Genomic DNA, 18,492 nt, shown 5'->3' on the forward strand with positions numbered 1-18,492 from the left:
TGGGGGTGGACCACAGAGCCCCCAACGCCAGCCCGTCCTGGCCCCTGCCCAACCACAGCCCCCATTCAGCCTGGCCGCAGACAGCTCAGTGGTTTCCTGAACACTCTAAAGCAAGAGCAGCTGTTACCATAATGGTTCCCACGAGGGGTTGTCGGTCAATTTTCTCTGCTGGCTTCTCAATTTCCTTTAAAGGGGGATGTGGCTGAGACCCAAGCGGGGGCACGGACTGCCCCTCCCCAAATGACCTCCATGCTTATCTCACACTCTGACCACAATGCATCATTTCAGCTTAATTTTATTTCCTCTTATAAATGGGCACAGCACGGGAAGTGTTAAAAAAAAAAAAAGGAAACAAACAGTTCCTTCACAAGGCTGGGACAGGGAGCACCCAGTGGGACAGGTGCCTTGGTTTCTTTTTCCAGTCTTTTTCCACCGCTTTTTCCTACTGAGTTTTGGCCATGAACTCGCGACAGGTATGGTTAATAAACAGGTTAGGGGGAAGAGAAGGGGCAGAGAAGGCCTGGGGGAGGGAAGGACAAATTCCCCCCACCCCAGGTTGGGTTCTTGGAGGATCTGTACAGGAGAAAGGACATGGTGGGAGGCGGGGGCTGGGGAGTGGACACAGTCTTCAGGGGGCTCTCTGGAGCCGCACTGCCTACGAAAAATATTTACATGCATTCACCACGCTGGGGCCACCGCGCTGAGCTGCCTGCTGGGCACCCGGGGGATGCTGGGGCCACGAGCCCTTTGATGGCGACTCTGGGGCCCAGCCTCAGCATCTCCGTAAATCTGTACACAGTTTGTGGACTTCTATTTACAGGCAGGAGGCCTGGGGAAGCAAGTCCAGGGCAGTGGCTGGCAGGAGAAGGAATTCAGGAGCGTCAAGGAGGTGGTGGCCCCTTCTGCCCTGTGACGCAGAGGTGTGTCTGCTCCCTGTGCCCAGGGCCCCAGCCTGGAGGCCTGGACAGATGGCTTTGCCAACTCCAGGTGGGTCTGGCCTGAGCACCCCAAGCCACTGCCCACCGACCTGCCCGGCCTGGGCCCCAGTGATCACCCGTCTGCTTCGTATCGAGGGGACCGACCCTTCCGGGGAGGTACCCCTCTCACCCCCTAAGGAGATAGAGCCTGGGCTCTAGAAGTCACAGTTGGGGGTGGGGTTGACCCCGGCCCGCCTTGTCCTCTCTGGCAGCTGAGGCCCCAGAGAGGCTGTCAAGCACACAAGCCCCTCTTCCTTTGGAATCGGCCGTGTTTCCTGGAAACACTAGGCCCCTGCAGGACACCTCCCCAGGAGCACCAGGGTGCCTGGGGACATATTCGGGCAGGCCCTGCACGGATCACACCCTGTGTCCAGGCAGGGTGAGGCCTGCACTCACAACCAGCTCATCCTTTTCATGGCCTGCTCTTGGATCGCCGTGCTGGACTTGGACTGTTTTTAAACTTCATGAAGATAAAGCCTGGACATTTGTCTCAGGGCCAGGGTCAATGAATGAAGACCTCAGTCTCTTCTTTCCAACGCTAAGGATGCAGAAAGAGGCATCGGGTGTCGGTTGGCGAAGCCCCAGGCCCCAGGTTAGAGGCTGGCCCACAGAAGGTGAGGAGTCAGGCCTGCTGGGGTCGGGCTGGACCCATGCAGCCCCTCCGAGCCCACTCCAGCCAACCCAGGCCCTGCTCAGCTGTCCTGTACTGGACCCTGCCCCCACCAGGGGCTGTGCAGAGGCCACGCCCACTGCTGGGCCTCCAACCCCGGTCAAACCATCCCTGGATGGTCCAGGTCCTCTCCCCTCCCTGCTCCCTGGATTCCCAGCCTTGGCCTGCCCAGGGGCCTTCTCACCAGAGCTGCTGCCCCAAGAGAGCAGCATGCCAAGGGGCAGGGTAGAGGGAGGGGATGCTGGGGCCAGCTTTGGTCTCCCTCATCCCCCTGCCCTTCCGCTCCAGGAACGACTGAGGCCAGGTCGCCTCCACCAGATCGTGAGCCTAGGATGCCTCCCTCTGCTCCTGCCCTGCAAAGACTCGGACCAGGGAGGGTCCTCACAAGCCTCCAGGCCTTGCCAAGGTGGCCTATAGGTCTGAGAGATGGAGCCTCAGCCTGGGAAGACAGTGGAAAAGACAGGCTGCAGGAGCTCCCTGGAACCTCACCCTCACTGCCTCAGGCACCCCCGGCCCTCACCCTTCAGAAGCCTCCTGCCAGCAAGTCTTCAAAAGGGAACAGAAATAAAACCCGGCTTTCTGACTTTAACCGGGGTTGTAGGCAAGGGGTGGAGGGGTGAGCCCCAGCCACCCACGACTCAGACCATATCCCTTGGCTCCAAGACCCCTCTCAAAGCACAGCCCCCATGGGAGATTTGTGACCCCACGTTTAAAATATCTACAGAAGTGGCCCCATTTGAAGGGTAACAAAGAAGAGGGAGGCGAGCTGGAGCCTGGGATACCCCCAACCCTGCCTGTCCTCAGCCCTCAGCCAAGGACAGTGTCTGGATGGACTGTTTCTGCTGCAGCCAGCAGAAACATCAGGTTGTCTGGCCAAATGCATGGGCACAGGTCCACTGGAAGGTCCCCAAGAAGGCCCAGGGGTAGGGCTGAGGTGGGCCTGGTGAGGCCAAAGGGAGAGGGTGCAGAGGGCCCAGGCGCCAGGCCCACCCTCACAGGCACTTTGGAGACTTGTGTCCTGGGAGGCAGAGTCGACCCCCTAGCTCAGAGCAAGAGGAGGATGGAAGGAGACCAGGAGCCTCACCACATGCCCCCTCCCCACCAGGAGCCTTTGGTCCTGGGAGACCCAAGCCCCATCTCCAGCCCAAGACTGAATTCCAGGAACCAGCCTGCCTTCCTCAGCAAGTGGGGAACTTACCCCCCAACCAAGCCCTTTGCAGGCTTCAGAGGGGAGGGAGCAGGTAGGGTGAAGCCAGGCTCAGCAGATCTGCAATGCCCTGAAGGGGCTTGTGGTCATGTCCCCCACACTACACTTAATTCCAGGAAAGGCAAGTGTCCAAGCATGACAGCAGGGCTGTGTGGGTGTGGGTGAGATTGTGCACCCACATGGGATTGCGTCTGATTCACTGGGGTTCGGTGGCAATGTGGTTGGTAAAGGGGTCGTGAAGGCTGAGCGTGACGGGGCAACTTGGGGACCCAATATGGGCTGATTGTTTCGGCCTAATTGCACCCTCCCCAGTGAGCCTGAAAGCTGGAGGCAACATGTGTGGTGTCAGAGTGTATGTGAGTGGGCAGGAGTAGGGGTGGCGGGATGGCAGAGAGAGAGAGGCAGGCCACACTGTTACCATTAGGTTATGATGATTAGTGACTTGCATTGTCTTAAGCATTTGGGGCGGGGGGCGGGGCACATAAGAAACATATGAGAATAAACATCTTTGGAAGCATGTGTGTGTCTGTGACATATCTGGATTAGTTAGGTGGTCAAGATCACGTGATTTTGTCATTGCGTGCTTTTCTCTGTGTGTGTGACAATACATGTAACCATGTGAGAGACGGTGTCTGTGCAGAGTCCACTAGGAAGAAGGAGGTGCAAACCCCTCCTCACCAGTGGCTGCCAGAGCACTCGCAGGAAGCTGGGGCAGACCAGGAAGGAAGTGAAGCCTGTGGGTGCATGTGCACTGAGCAGAGGTGAGGGAAAATGACCCCATAACCCCAGAGAGGCCAGGACAAAACAGGCTGGTGGGCGAGGGGTACCATCTCACCCAGGCAGAGAGTGAGCCTGGGACAGAAGCAACAGGGTGCAGTGTCCCAATGATTTCAAGGGCTGGGCTTGCCAAATGCTTGTCCTGGAAACCAGCCGGAGTGCCTCTCTGCCTCCAAAAGGAAACCTCAGCCAGCCCTGTGGGGCCAGGTTGGGGCTGAAGTCCCACCCCTTTGTCCACCAGCCAATCAGGAGTTCCCTTCCTCCTGTCCATCTGATGTGAGGTCCTAAAGCCCCAAGCTGGTGGTGGGGGGAGGAGTATGTGGAACAAGTGATGAGCTCATAAGGGCACAGTCTGGAGCAGACGGCAGTGCCCCCCTGTCCCTTGGGGAAGAGCTGCATGAAGCTGGCAGTCTGGGCAGACCTTGGGAGGGTGGCAGAGATGAAGTGGGGCCAGGATGTCCCCCAGGCCCAGTCCCAGGCCGGGGCTGGGGGTGCCAGGCCAGGGACTGGATATAGGGGTGGCGCTGAGGCTACAGGGAGGCACTCTGGCTCCGCTAGGCGTAGAATTCCTCTTGCTTGTCAGGCTTCTGGTATGTGACGCTCGCCTGCTTGGGCTCCTCCAGCGTGTAGCTGCCCTCATCCTTCTTCTTCATGCGGTAGATGAGCAGGGTGACCAAGAAGGCAGCAAAGAGGGCGCCTACAACCCCGCCCACGATCACAGCTGCGGAGAAAGAGGGCAAAGGTCAAGGCCACAGGAAGGGCAAGACATGCTTAGAGCCTGAGGAAAGGGCAGAGGGTCCTTGCAGGTAGAAGCAAGAGTTGGGAGAGGGCTGGGAATCTCAAACCTGAGACCAGAGTCGGAGTGAAGTCTGGAGTCAATGCTAAAACACCAGCACTGACTGCCACTGATACTCCTCACTTCAGCCTGGCACTGTTCTAATCATATGAACACGTGGAATCTTCATACAGTGCTACTAGGGAGGTGCTGTGCTAAGTCCTCATCAAATGTAAGATGCCATCAATAACAAGATGCTCCAGTATTTTATATACCCTTAGGAAAGAAAAAACTCTGCCACTAAACTAGGACACATCCCAACTGTGGAACAGTTAACATGAACACACATGCGCTGAGACTGGTTAAAAGCAAAATGATAACACCCATTTTGTAGATAAGGAAAAAGCATGCCTGGAAAGGTGAAGGACCTGCCCAAGGCCATGCTGCTCATAAGTGGGGAACAGGGTTTGGACCACAAATCCAGGGACTCTTCAGGAGAGAAGGCCAAGGGCAGGTCCTCGGGGCTGGTATCAAGGGTGGGAGCAGATCAAACCTAGGATGGGGCCCTAGATTAGGATCCAGGGGATAAGGTCCTGGAGGGGTAAACCAGCATGGCCCAGGGAGGTCAAGGGCAGAGTCTGAGAAGAGGTCAGAGGGTGCTGAGGAAAGTGCGGGAGGTAGGACAAAGTCAGGGCCAGACTCTGGGATCAGAAGGGTCAGAAGAGGAACTAGAGGGTGGGTCCTGGCGTCCCCAAACCCCCAGCATTCCCTTCCTAGGAAACTAGGCTCCTAGGAAACCCACACCCTACCCTCCCTGTCCTGGGTTTCTAGGGGGAAAACTGAGGCCCCACCAGCTGCCCACTCTGGGCTCCTCCCAGGCCCCAAGTCTCACCTACGAGCACCTCCTTCCGCTCCAGGATGCTCTTCTGGGGCAGCTGAGCCGCCGAGCTGCCTGAGTCGATGGCATTGTCCAGGAGGCCAGGGCCTGGGCGGGCACCCTTGGGCAGCATCCCGGGCGGAGGTGATGGCTTGGCCGCGGCCCCACCCACAGCCACCACCTCATTGGCTGTGTCTGGCTGTGTGGTCTCTTCCTCTGACAGCTCAAAGTCCCCACTGGGTCCCCCGCTCACTGGCATCTCTGGCTCATCCCGGATGGTGGTCAGGAAGGACTCTGGAGTTGGGGTCTGTAGGGAGGGTAGCATGAGCCCAGGAGCCAGGCCCAGAACCCCTGCCACAGGACAGCCATGCACACATGCACACTAGCCCACTGCCACCACTCCACTTCCCTGGGAGGGCTGACACTCACTAAGCACTCACCATGGGCCAGGCACTGTGCTAAGCACATCATGGGCCTTTTCCCCTCACAATATTCCCATTAAGAAGGTATTAGCGCCCTACATTGCAGAGTAAGAAATAGGCTCAGAAAGGTTAAATGACTTGCCCAAGGACACACAGCTAGTAAGTGGTAGAAGCAGAACTAAAATCCAGATCTATCCAACTCCAGAATATGTGTCCCTAACCACTACACTACACTACCTCTGTTCTCATCCTGGCCACATCCTGGTCCCCATCCCATCTCCATCCCTTCCTTCTCCAGCTGCCTTTGTAATAATCCTTAGCAGATTACGGTCAGGGACTGTTGTCTGGGGACAGCTAGGTGCAGACTTTAAATACTTGGGCCTGATCCTCAATCCATGTGCCTGGGGCAAGGCTGAGTCCCTTAGCCTGAAGGTCAGTCCAGTAAGTAAGTGTAAGTTGCTCAGTCACATCCAACTCTTTGCGACTCCATGGACTGCAGAGCACCAGGCTCCTCTGTCCATGAGATTTTCCAGGCAAGGATACTGGAGTGGGTTGCCATTTCCTTCCCGACCCAGGGATTGAACCCAGGTCTCCTGCACTGCAGGCAGATTCTTTACCAACTGAGCTACAAGGGAAACCAGAGATCGAACACAGGTCTCCCACATTGCAGGAAGATTCTTTACCAGCTGAGCCACAAGAGAAGCCCCAAGGTCAGTCCAAGAGCACCAAAAATCTCAATGGCTCCCAGCATCTGGAGGCAGGATCCCAACTAGAGCTGGGATTGCAGCAAGGATGGAGCTGCTTCACAGGTGCGCATGGAGACAGTGGGTCCAGTGTCCAGGCCCAGGAAAGGCCATGCACACGCCCAGAGGCTGCACCAACGACCTGCTCTCCGTGCCCCAGCACTGCGTCCCCAGCCTGCCTGGCCAAGCATCTGTGAAACACCAGGTTCCCCTAGCTGCTCAGAGGAGTCTGGAGCAGGGCCTGTGTTCTGCTGGGGCTGGCTGGGGATCAGACGGGCTGATGCTGACCCAAAGGCAGCTCCACAGCCTGGGGGGTCCTCCTCGATGAGGCGGATGCAAAGGGCTTTAGTACCCCAGTCAATATCACTACATCCTCTCCTTGCCCAGCAGCGCCAGCAAGGATCAGGCTCCTTCTCCCACTTCCTTGATCCCCTCCCCATCCTGGCATTCCTGGTATCCTCATCCTCTTCCCTGAAACACCTACCCCATCCATAATACCCCAAATACACACACCATCCATAACACACACACCCCCCACACTCACACACACATACACACCCTAGAGCTGACTGCCAGGTTCAAATCCTGACTCTGCCACTGCTGCCTGTGAAGGCTTGGAAAGTGGCCCCACCTTAAGGGAGGATGGTGGCAATGCCCCTCCCCGCCCCCGTGGGGTAGGCATGAGAGGGAGAAGAGATGGTGGCACAGCTAAGTGCCTAGCACTGCGCCTCCACCCAGGCAGCCTCCATGAACGTGACCTGCAATATTCCTCTCCCACCACCCAGCTCTTAATCCCCCTCAGATGGACAACAACAACAATGATGACGGTGGTGGTGATAACAAAGTGAAACTTTTTGCGTGTTTAGTATTGCCAGGCACTGTTCTAAGAGCCTTGGCCCTGTTGGGGAAGTTAATTCTCACAACCCTGTGATCTGCATTCTATTCTTTTCTCCTTTTCACAGATAAGGAAACAAAGGTATAAAAAGGATCAGTGACTTCCTGAAGTCGCATGGTGGTAGAAGCATTCCAATCATGACTGCAGGGCTCCTGAGTCTGTGCTTTTAACCAGAACACACAGGCCCTTGGCCCCTGCCCCTTTTAACACTCCCATTCTCCCAGTTCCTTCCCCATTAATGTCTTCATCTAACATCTAAAGACCCAGGCCCGGTCCCTCTTCCATCCCCATCCATCTCGACCTCTGTCCTCATCCTGTGACTTACCCCCAGCCCTGGCCTCATACCTCTCTCACCCTCCCGCTCCCTGTCTGGCTCACCTCCAGAACCTGCTAGATCTCCAACCCTGTCCAGCTCCATCCTCCTCCCCCCACCCCCACCCCCGCGCCCCAACCCCCGACCCACCCTCCTCTGCCCTGTTACTCCCTGTCCTCTCCACACCAGCTCACCTGAGCCACCTCCGTGGGTCCAGGGGCGGTGGTCCCCAGGGGCAGGGTGCTCTTCTCAGGGATATCAGGCTTCTGGGTGGTAGCCGGCCTGGGAAGGGCCCTTGGCCTGGAGGTAGCTGTGCTGACCAGCCTGGGAGTTGGGGCCTCTGTGTCCAAGACAGCCACCGTGGTGGGAGGTGAGGGCGCCGCTGGGGTGGTGGCCCGGGCTGTGGCCGCTGTGGTCAGTGGCAGAGGCAGAAGCCTCCGTACGCCGGTGGTCCTTACGACAGAGGTGGTGGCCACGGACGGGGGCGCCGCAGGGATGCTGGGCATGGCAGTGGCCATGGTGGCGGGCACCGTGGCCACCGTCGGGGGCCCTGTGGCGGTGGCAGTGGTGGTAGCCGTCGGGGTGGAGACGGTGGTGGCTCTCTGGCTGGGCTCTTCTGGCACCTCTGTCACCATTTGGGGGCTGGTGGCTGGCTCCGGGGTGGGGCGCTCAGAGGGGAGCTCTTTAAATGGGGTGCCCACAGGCTGGATGTCCATGGTGGGCAGCACCGCGGGGGTGGTGGACATTGCCAGGGCGACATCTGGGCTGAACCGCATGGCTGTCTCAATGCCCGACTCCTGCTCAAAGTCTGAGGGGGTGGGGGAGGGGGAGAAGGCAAGAGCTAGGAAGCTGGGTGATTTGAAGGCATGAGGATCCCAGATAAGCAACAGCCATCAAGATGGGAGGCTCCCAACCCTCACCCTTTGCATAATTTTCCCAAGACAAGAGGAGGGAAAGGAGGAAGGCACAGTCTGGTCAAAGCTTACCAGCTGACTGATAGAGCTAGTGATGCTTCCCAACTCCTCTCTGCCTAGCCAAAAATTCTAAGGGACCACCTCTTCCACGAAGTCTTCCCTAACTATTCCAGCCCACCTAGTCTAGAGCTTTTCTAGCAGACTGAATCCAGGCAGTGGCAACTCAGGCCCTACTGGCTTCAGATCTTGCTGGAGGTTGCAGGCAGGGGAGGGGAGGATGGCTGTGGCATTCTGGGAAGAGTCAGACATGCGTACAAGCTACATGAGTACCCCCAGAGGCACAAGCAGACAGCAAGAAGAACAAGCCTCTCCCATAGAGGCTGCTTGAGCAATCTGGACTCCAAACCCAGACAGGTGAAGGGAGGGCCTTGGGAGAAAATAAGGAGAGAGAGAGATAAGCCATACCAGCTCCCAGGGGGGACTGAACCAGGCAGAGGAGGGGTGGGGAGGAGCCTGAGAGGTGTGGAAGTAGAGATGTCACCCACCATCAGGGTGGATTTTATGAAGATTCTCATGAGATTTATAACTCACGAGATGCTTAAAGGAATGGGCTAAAGTGAGGAGACTAGAGGCAAGGGGCTGTAGGTGGCCAGCTCCAAAGCACACAGACCCCTACCATTCCATTAGACTCAGCCTGCCCCCTCCAGGGCCCCAATTTCAACACACCCCTTTTTACCACCAGCTGCAGAGCTTCATCTCTGTGCCAGGCCCTGACTCTTAACCTGAAGCCTTCCAGAGGCTCGGCGTGTGTGAGCGGGTGCCAAGTCGCTTCAGTCCTGTCTGACTCTGCGACCCGGGGGACTGTAGCCTGCGAGGCTCCTCTGTCCATGGGATTCTCCAGGCAAGAATACTGAAGCGGGCTGCCGTGCCCTCTTCTGGAGAACCTTCCCCATCCAGGGGTCAAACCAGCCCTTCTTAACGTCTCCTGCATTGGTAGGTAGGTTCTTAACCACTTGCCACCTGGGAAGAGCCCCCAGAGGCTCCGAGAAGAAGGCAAATTTATCACCATTTACAGATAAGAATACAGACTCGGGGGAGGGAAAACGGCCAAAGACAGCACGGCCATTAGGTAGAGAAACTGGGATTCACCTTAGCGTGCCTCGCTTATCTCAGGCTACTCTGGGGCCTTTCTGGGCGGGACCATGGAACTGGTTTGTCTCTGGCACCACTGGAGGCCCCTCCTGTTTTTCCGTCACTGTCCTAACCCCGCCCTTGGCCACCCCTGATTGGACAGAGCAGGGGGCCACCTGACCCAAGTTGAGCCAATCAAATGGTCTCTGCTCACTGCACCTGAAAAGTTGACCACTAAGTTCCTCCAAGTGGTCACGACAGTATGAAACCTGGGTTACTGAGAAGAGTCTGTGTTCCTTGACAGAGGTTGGAGGTCAGCAGGGAGACCCAAACAGTGCAAACAGAGACGCAGAGACAGAGAAACTGGGAGTGCTGGGCTCCTTAAGGCCCCGGTTCTACCCCGGGGGAGGACGGCCTGCCCTTTACGTGCTTAAGGTCAAGGAGCTGCCCCTGAATGCTCTCTCCCTCCCCCACCCCACGTTTAAGGGAGTCTACCCTATGAAGGCTCCTCTTCCTTGCCATCAAAGCCTCGGATGGGGCACTGGAGAGAGACTGGTACTGCTGACATGACATGTAGGAAAAGGGAAGTGGATACTTACAGCCGGAGCCCGACCCGGAGTAGAGGTCGTCCAGCTCGTCATCGGGGAAGGAGTCGTCATCCCCAGAGCCCTCGAGGTCCACGGGCCTCTCGAAGTTCTCACTGCGCCAGCGCTGGGCCTGCGGAGGGCAGAGTTGGGCAAAGGGCTCAGCACCTGAGGCCAGCGGCCTGGAAACGCCCAGAGGAGCAACCGGCACTCTCCAAGGCCAAGTGACAGTGGAAGGACAGCATCAGATGTGGCCTCCAGAGGGAAACAGAGCCGCGGTAGGCCAGATCACCACTTCCTGCCTTGTCAGGGTGCTTTGGGCACGCAGTGTGCCAATATGTGCTGAGCGCGCCTCAAAGCAGCAGGTGCTCAGCACAGGGCAGCCCCATCTGCCCTCTTCCACAGCCGAGAAGACTGAGGCCCCACTGCCCCAGGCCACCAGAGAGCATGTGATGTGATGAGATCCAGACTCTGCAAGGGATGCAGGGCCTCGCACCTCAAAATCCCAAAGGCAGGACCATTCGTCCCATCAGACAGACAGAGGTGTTGGGGAGGGCTGCGGCTTTGGGAGGGAAGAAACTTGGGTAATGGGGGAGGGAGAGAAGGGAGTGGAGTTCCTGGCTCTGGTCTTCCCCAAAACAAAGTCAACTCCCCCCATCTAAACCTCCCTCCAAAGTATTTCATTGCCCAGAATCAGCTCAGGGCATGGATGCCACTTCTGTCTGCCAACAAGGGTCTCCTGGGGGTCTGGCGGGGTGAGGGGAGTCCAGCCCTCCAGTTCCAAGACTCTTCCCAGAATCAGAACCTGGGAAGGTGGGGTGCTGTGGCTCCTGGGCCCAGACCATCCCCCCGCCACGCCCCATTGCAACCCCGGCCTGAGAGCCAGCACTAAGGACATCAAAGACAGGAGCGCAAACCTGGATCCAGACTGAGCCCGGCCACAGTCCCTGCGTCCAGAGAGCTTTCAGAGAAAGATGAGCTGGTGCTCAGCTCTAGAGGGTTATTAGCACCTGGGTCTTAAACAATTGAACTAGAGAGGAAAAAAAAGAAATAGAGCAAGGCATCTCAAGCAGGGGGACCAGAATAAGCAAAGGCTCCAAGGTGAGGAAGTAGAGCCGGTGCCACCAGAGTTGGGTCTGGGGGCCTCATCCAGGGTCCCTTAGAACCCCTGCAGTCACTGCAGTCCAGGCACCCAGTCCCAGTCTGCTCCTGGAACACGCCTGCCTGGTGTCTCCTGCCTCCTTAACTCATGCTGTTCCCTCCACCTGGAACACTCTTCCCTCCCATCCTCTCATCCTCCAACTTCCCACCAGCTAACTCTCACTCCCCATTCCTTCTTCCGAGAAGCCCTCCTACTTTGAGCTTTCAGAGCATCCATGTGGTGCTTCTGAATTCACATCTCTCACCACTTGTGAGCTGGGCAGGCATGGGTATATACTTCTTCTGTGACTGTGCCCACCCCCAGTAAACTATACCTTGATGGAGCAGGACCATGTCAGACACACAGTGGGTATCAGCAAGTATCTGGGAAGGAATGGGCTTGGTGTTGGAGGATGCAATTCCTGGGTAGTGGGGATAGGGGGTGGGTGGGCGCAGGACAGGCCAGAGTTGAGTTTGGGGAAGCCCCATCACAGGCTCTCAGGGTTCGGCTGGCAACTTTTCTCTTGGAAACTGGTCAGGTTTTATTCTGACTGCACATCAGAATGTTGTAAAAACAGTACTCAGCAGTTTAGAAGGTCTGACGCGGAGTCTGAATACCCCTACTGTTTGACTGACATGGGGAGCCATGGAAGGTATGTTAGCAGGAGAGGGGCTAGCTCAGCATCACGACCTGTGCTCAGCCTCTCACACCTCTGCCCCTGACAGCCCCCTCCTGGAGTTCCTATGGAGCTAGAGAGAGTATCCGGATCCTGGCTTCCGGGCCCCGAGCCTCGACCACCTGCTCTAAAGCCCTACCCAGGCCAGGCAGGGCAGGAGGCCAGGGCGGGGAGCCAGGAGATTCCCCCAGCATACCCGTCACCCTCCCCCCAACACACACACACACACACACACACACACACACACACAGTCTCAAAGTAATGAATTAATCAGTATTTACTTGCTACCAGTGAGTCATGGAGTGGAACAATTAGAGTAATTGCTCCGTGACTAATTGCTGGGTCTTCCTCCGTTTTAGACATTTCAGGAGCTCAGAGCAGCTACCATCCAACCTTTCCCAGTTGCCATCTCTGCTCCCACTTACTAGAGGAATAAATCCCCAGGACCCAAAGGGAAGGGGCTAGGTGGTCCCCCCCCACCAGCCTCTATGACCCCAGCTTCTGGGGTCCCTTAGAGATTTTGTGCTCCATTCTTAGGCCAGCAGCCTAAAGCCAGAGACATGAGGCATGATGGGGCCTGAGTAGGGGTGGGGCCCAGACTGTCTCTCCCCCAGAGCATCTTCACTGTCTCTACGTCCTTCCAAGCAACTCAGGGAAGTTGAAAGCCATCTAGCTGGGAGGAAAGGGCCCAAGAAGTCTGTGGTCTCAGGGGACCCCCAAACTGGGGTAAAGGTTGGGGGCCAAAATAGGGAGTCTTCATGATTCCACAGTGACCAGCACCACACAGCAGCCCCTAACAACCTGCTCCCAGAGAGGCTTGCACAAATTCAAACCCCCCACCCCTGCAACGCCACACAGAGCCTTGAAATGACATACCAGACACACCCTGACACACTCACCTAAAGGGAGCCAGAGGGAGGCAGCCAGAGGGAGGCAGCCAGAGGGAGGCAGCCAGAGAAAGGCACTGTGTGTTGGCATGCCTTTGGGTGCAAACAGGCACATACATGGGGGGGGGGTACAGACACTAAAAGGGGGCACGCGCGGTGCAGCTCTGAGGCTCAGAAACAAGTATGGAGCCTCCTGTGAACCCGTCAGCCTCCACTCAGGTAGCTCTCACCTAGATACTATTCATCCCTAGCTCAGTAGCCATCGACATGACAACCGTTACCATGACGACCATTTCCTCCATGCTAAGGACCAGGAGCTCCAACTCCCCACAGAGATGTGGGGGGGTGGGGGAGGAGGGCGGGAGGTGGGGGGAGCAGGAGAGGGAGAGATCCTGGAAGAACAGAGAGAATGACAGGGAGGGGGAGGGCGAGGCACCGGATGGGGACAGAGATGCAAGGACAGAGGGAAGCCGGGGGTCAGAGGGGCAGGGGCGGGGTGACAGGGAGGAGGGAGTGGAGGGAGGGCTGGGTGTGCAAGAGAAAGAGAGAGAAGGCAAGAGTGGGAGGTGGAGGGAGAGAATTCTCTCACATCTTAATTTAGCCTCATGCTCATCAGACACAAAGCTGGGGAAGGGGCCACCTCAGTGATTTTCCAAACCTGCATCCAAGAAAACATTCTTTCCAAAAAATGAGCAGCCCCCGGATGGAGTAGAGGGGGTGATGGCCAACAACCAGGCACCCCTGAGTTCACCCCGGGAAACTTAACCCTGGGACACCTGAGACCTGTGGGGGGGTGGTGCAGGATTCCATCTTGCCCGCACACCCCCCACGCCTAAGTGCCAGCTGTACCCCTCCCTGGGGGACTAGTTAGTGCTCACAGGGCCCTCCCAGGAATGCTATAGGGGTGCTGAAGCTACCAGGGCTGCAGAGAGGAGGGGGGTTGGGGAACAGAACCCGGGAGACAGCAGGGAAAGCCTGAAGTCACAAGTACCAGAGGGGGTGATGACAAACAGCCTTTGACCCCCAAATGACCTCTCTATTTGCATAATTCCATGCATAATTAGCATAATAATCTGTACCAATTCCCTTGAAAGAGCACCCAAGTCAAATGCCAGCCTCCCTCAACCCTCACTGTGTCCCTTCCAGGTAAACCACACACCCTCCCATGCCTGATAAACATATCCCAAACAAGGGTGCCTGTATGCATGCATACACACACACACACACCCAGCACAGACGCGCACACACAGTCGTGATCCACACTTACCGACCCCAACCTGTGTACCCACAACTCACAGACAACAGCCTAGCACATGCCACCACAGGCTCACCCATTTGCTGCCCCCCAGCTGCAAACACACAGACACATAGTTGCACCCCTCTCCTCACCTAATACACACTCCACACAAGCTCAACAAGATCCACAACCACACGGGTGGCACACACAGACCCTCCCCACAACCAAGCATTGCTATTCATATTCCCCATAGCAGTGACCCCGTGGACTCTGACCACACCTCACAACTTGTAAAGAACCTTTCTTCACGCTTGCACTCCCCACACACAAACAGCTCACTGCAGAAGCCCCTGCATCTTCTGCTTCCTGCCACCACCTGTCCAGGCCAAGACACCCACCCAGAGACTCTCCCAGCAGCGGAGGAAACTCCAAGCTAGCTGGGGGAGCTACTGAGGGTCCTCAGGGGGCTCTAGAGACCAGTGCCTACCCTTGTGGAGGCCCCATCCCAGGTCAGGTGCTGGAAGCACTCTAACCTATGTCACTGGCTTCAACCAGCACCGCCTCCCACGACTTCATTATACCCACTTCACAGATGTAGGTACTGAGCCTCCCACGACTTCATTATACCCACTTCGCAGAGGCAGGCACTGAGCCTGGGGTCTAGAACTGAGACATGACCGTGGGTTCTCAGCCTCTGGGTCCTTTCTCCAAACCTTCCAGGTCGCCCCCAATCTGCTGCTCATCTAGAGTTCCTAAACCTGTGACCCACAGCCCCTGAACCACCTCAGCTCAGAACTACCACCCGCCCACACCATGCACACGCTGGCACATGGCAAACACCCCAAATGCTCCCAAATACCCACTGCCCACAAGCTCCACCCACGCATCCATGAAAAGGCACCCACGGCACCACACATACGTGCCCCCACTCAGACAACCAGTTACAGGCCCCTGACACCTGCCTCCACTCCCCGCCACACACGCGCACCATGCACACACCCGCACACTTTCCCTCCAGGGTACATACAAGCACACACACGCCAGGTGAGAGGTGGCGCCTTTCCCAATGGACATACCCCCTGCCATTTTTCCTCACTTCCCCCTTGTCACCATCTTACTTTATGCTGACCCACAGCCTTGACCCACAGAAGTAACTCAGGCTCCCTGCCCCGATGGGATCAGCAGTGACGTGAGCTGCCAGCCACTGGCTCTCTCCACCCCTACCTGATCCTCTCCATAGGGTTTTAGAGCCACTGGGGTGGGTAACTTCCATCACCGTCCCTCTCCAGTGCGGTTGGGAGGAGGGGACGTGTTCAGGCAGAAAGGCAAGGCATCTCCTTCCTCCAGTCCCCAGCCTCCTTCCAAGCCTTCCTTGGAGACCAGAAGTTTAGGATCTCTCATGCCGAGCAACGCCCCACCTGCACCCCCCACCTCATCACGAGCCTCCCCAGAGAAACAGGATAACACAGAGGTTAAACCAGAATAAATCGGCTCCTCCCTTCACTGCCCATCGAACATCAGGCAAGCCATTGAATCTCTTGGCACCTCAGTTTTTTCATCTGTAAAATGGGGATGACAACTGCAGTATGTGACTCGCAGGGGTGCTGTGAGGATCAAAGAAGATCATGCATGTAACAGGCTTAAGGACAGGACCCAACGCTGGGAACTGAATAAAGAAATGTAGCTGGGATTATTGCTAGGTGGATGTTAATATTTCCATTATGAATTCTGAAGATTTTATCTCATGTAAGCCTCACTGAACTCCTGAGGGGAGTAGAATCAAGACAGTTACACCCAGGCTGCAGGTGCCACTATTCATGCCCAGAGAGCCTAAGTGGGCTTGCCAAAGCCACACAGCAGGGGAGCGCACAGAGAGAAAAAAAAGGAGATGCTGGGGGAGCGGGGAGGAAGGGTGAGTTACAGAAACAGACACACAAATTAGGTCAGCTGGCAGGGGGCCAGGAGCCCAGCACCCTGCGCAGTGCTAATCATGCTGCAGAAACTAAGAATAAAATCAAGTATAATTAATTCTGCCCGCGCTTCCTTCCCCACATTAGCCAGACTTGGGCTGCCCTCTCCTGTGACTAGAGGGCATGTGAGCAATGGTTGGGGGCCCGACTTTGGGTTCTTGAACCCAAGCTGGACTTGGGTTCAAGCCCAGCTCTGCTTACTTGCTGGGTGACCCTGGGCAAGTTACTCAACCTCTCTGAACCTCTGTTTGGTTAAATAATAATATATTTTTCATGGAGCTGTTGTAAGGATCAAGTAACATAATGCACCAAAAGCACTCTTGTTGCTCAGCACACAGCTGGCACTTAATAACCATTTGTTACTATTACTGCGGTACATCCCACAACCCCGACCCCACCTTCAGGCCTGAGTGATCACTAAGTTCACTCTTCTTACAGAGGCGGACACGGAGGCTCAGAAAGGGGATAAGAGAGGGTGGTGGGGAATTAGCCTACGACGACGCAGCATTCAGAGAGGTGAAGCGATCAGTCCAGTGACACACAGTGGGACTTCACACCCGCTCCCGGAAGCAAGGTGGTCTCGGCAGAGCCCTCTAGATCCCCAGAGGCTCCATCCCCACCAGCGCCCCACCACCACCCCCGTCCCCAAAAGGCCCTCAGTCCTGTGAGAACTCAATGCCCCTCACGCTCACCAGCTCCAGCCCGGAGACCCGGAGCGTCACCACAGGAATGTGGGCCGGGGCCAGGCTCTGGGCAGCAGGACAGCCAAGGGGGTAACACAATGGGGAGTCCAGACCCGGGAAGGGGGACGCCTCGGTCTCCACCCCGCCACCGTCCACAGCTGCTCTGGCTGGAGACCCAGCAGCCGCCACATTTACTGGCTGCCGGAGGGGTGCGGGGCACAGAGGCTGCCAGTGGCAAGGGGCTACGGACCCCAAGTCCCGGGGAGCAGAGGGGCCTGGGGGAGGAGAAGGGGGCACAAGGGCTGAGAAGGCCCCTCTACAAACAACCAGCACAGCCCAGACACACAATCGATCCCCCACACATCTCCCAACCTCCCTTATTCCAAACACTCGCCCCCAAATCTCCCGCAAGTGTAACCTAGAGGGCAGGAAAACAGCCCTTTGGGTCCATCCCCTCTCAGCCAACTGCTCTGCACAGAGACATCCTGACACCAGAGCTCTCCCCACCCCGCCAGAGCCGCACTCCATCAGCTCCATCCCCTTCTCCACTACCCACCCCTGCGCTCCCAACCATCCTCCCTAGAACCCCTTCCCCACGATGGCAATATTCCTCATCTACACTGGACCAGAGAGTGCGCAGCATCCTGGCTCAGGTGTCCACAGCCTCCCAGACCCAGACAAGCTACCCCCGACCCCCAACCCCCTACCCCTGTCTCTGCATTTCTGAGTCTCATTTGGAAATGAACCAGGGCTTGGAGCTCTAAGCCGCCTTTCTGATTCAGACACTCTGGGTGCCCAAGAATTCAGCCCTTGGGTCAAAGAGAGCCAGGGCAGTGTTATTTATAAGAGAGAAAGTGGGGAAATAAGCTACTTTCCCAACATCATGGGACTAGTTAAAGAACTTAGGGCACAACCATGACGCGGAATATTATGCAGCTATCAATAACTGTGTTTTCACAAATCCACTGTCTAATCAGGTTGTTAAAAGGCATAAATGCATAACAAAAGGGTTTTTTTTAACTCATTTCAAAGAATATGCAAGGACATGTACACTCTGGTTGTCAGGAGGCAATGCGGCATGACTGTTGATAGGATCATACAAACAGTTCTGTCTCTCAATACCTGGGTGACCTTGGACAGGTACTTAACTCTGTCAGCCTGGTTTTCCTACACAAAGATAACAACCACCTCATGGGGTTCACTGTAACAGACTTAGGGTGCCCACACATTAATGAATTACTCAATAAACGTTGGCTGTTAGTACTATGATCATCATTAAGTTTAAAAAATAGGTTAAAGAAAAAATACGTAGAACTTGATCCTGGTAATGAACATTACCAAAAGTTCATTTGGTAATGAACTCAATACCAAAGTGTATTTCTACTAAAGGTTCCCAGGGGGCTCTCTCTGGGTGGTGGGATTACAAGTGGTTTTTCATTTCTCACTCAGGATCTGTTTGTATTTTCCAAATTTTCTACAATAAACTCAGAGTACTTTTGTTATTAGAAACAGCATGCTCTGAGTTCCCCTGTCTACCGTTCCTGGTTCTCTGAAACTCCTCGCCCCCCCACCCCAGTCATTCTGCCGAGACCCCCGTTGGGGCTGGTCATGAG

At 56.2% G+C, this 18,492-nt stretch overlaps 1 protein-coding gene across 1 annotated transcript; it reads right to left on the minus strand.

Moving 5' to 3' along the window:
• Positions 1-279: 279 nt before the first annotated feature.
• SDC3 (syndecan 3) lies at positions 280-17,416 on the minus strand. The gene is made up of 6 exons (XM_040228992.1): positions 16,883-17,416; positions 15,503-15,669; positions 10,301-10,524; positions 7,851-8,464; positions 5,299-5,590; positions 280-4,352 (listed from the first exon to the last, which is right to left on the minus strand). Exons 1-6 carry the CDS (start codon positions 17,414-17,416, stop codon positions 4,186-4,188), a joined length of 1,998 nt encoding a protein of 665 aa, XP_040084926.1. The 3' UTR covers positions 280-4,185.
• Between the last annotated feature and the right edge of the window lie 1,076 nt (positions 17,417-18,492).

The sequence above is a fragment of the Oryx dammah genome, unplaced genomic scaffold (genome assembly GCF_014754425.2).
Source record: "Oryx dammah isolate SB20612 unplaced genomic scaffold, SCBI_Odam_1.1 HiC_scaffold_27, whole genome shotgun sequence".
Taxonomy (NCBI): domain Eukaryota; kingdom Metazoa; phylum Chordata; class Mammalia; order Artiodactyla; family Bovidae; genus Oryx; species Oryx dammah.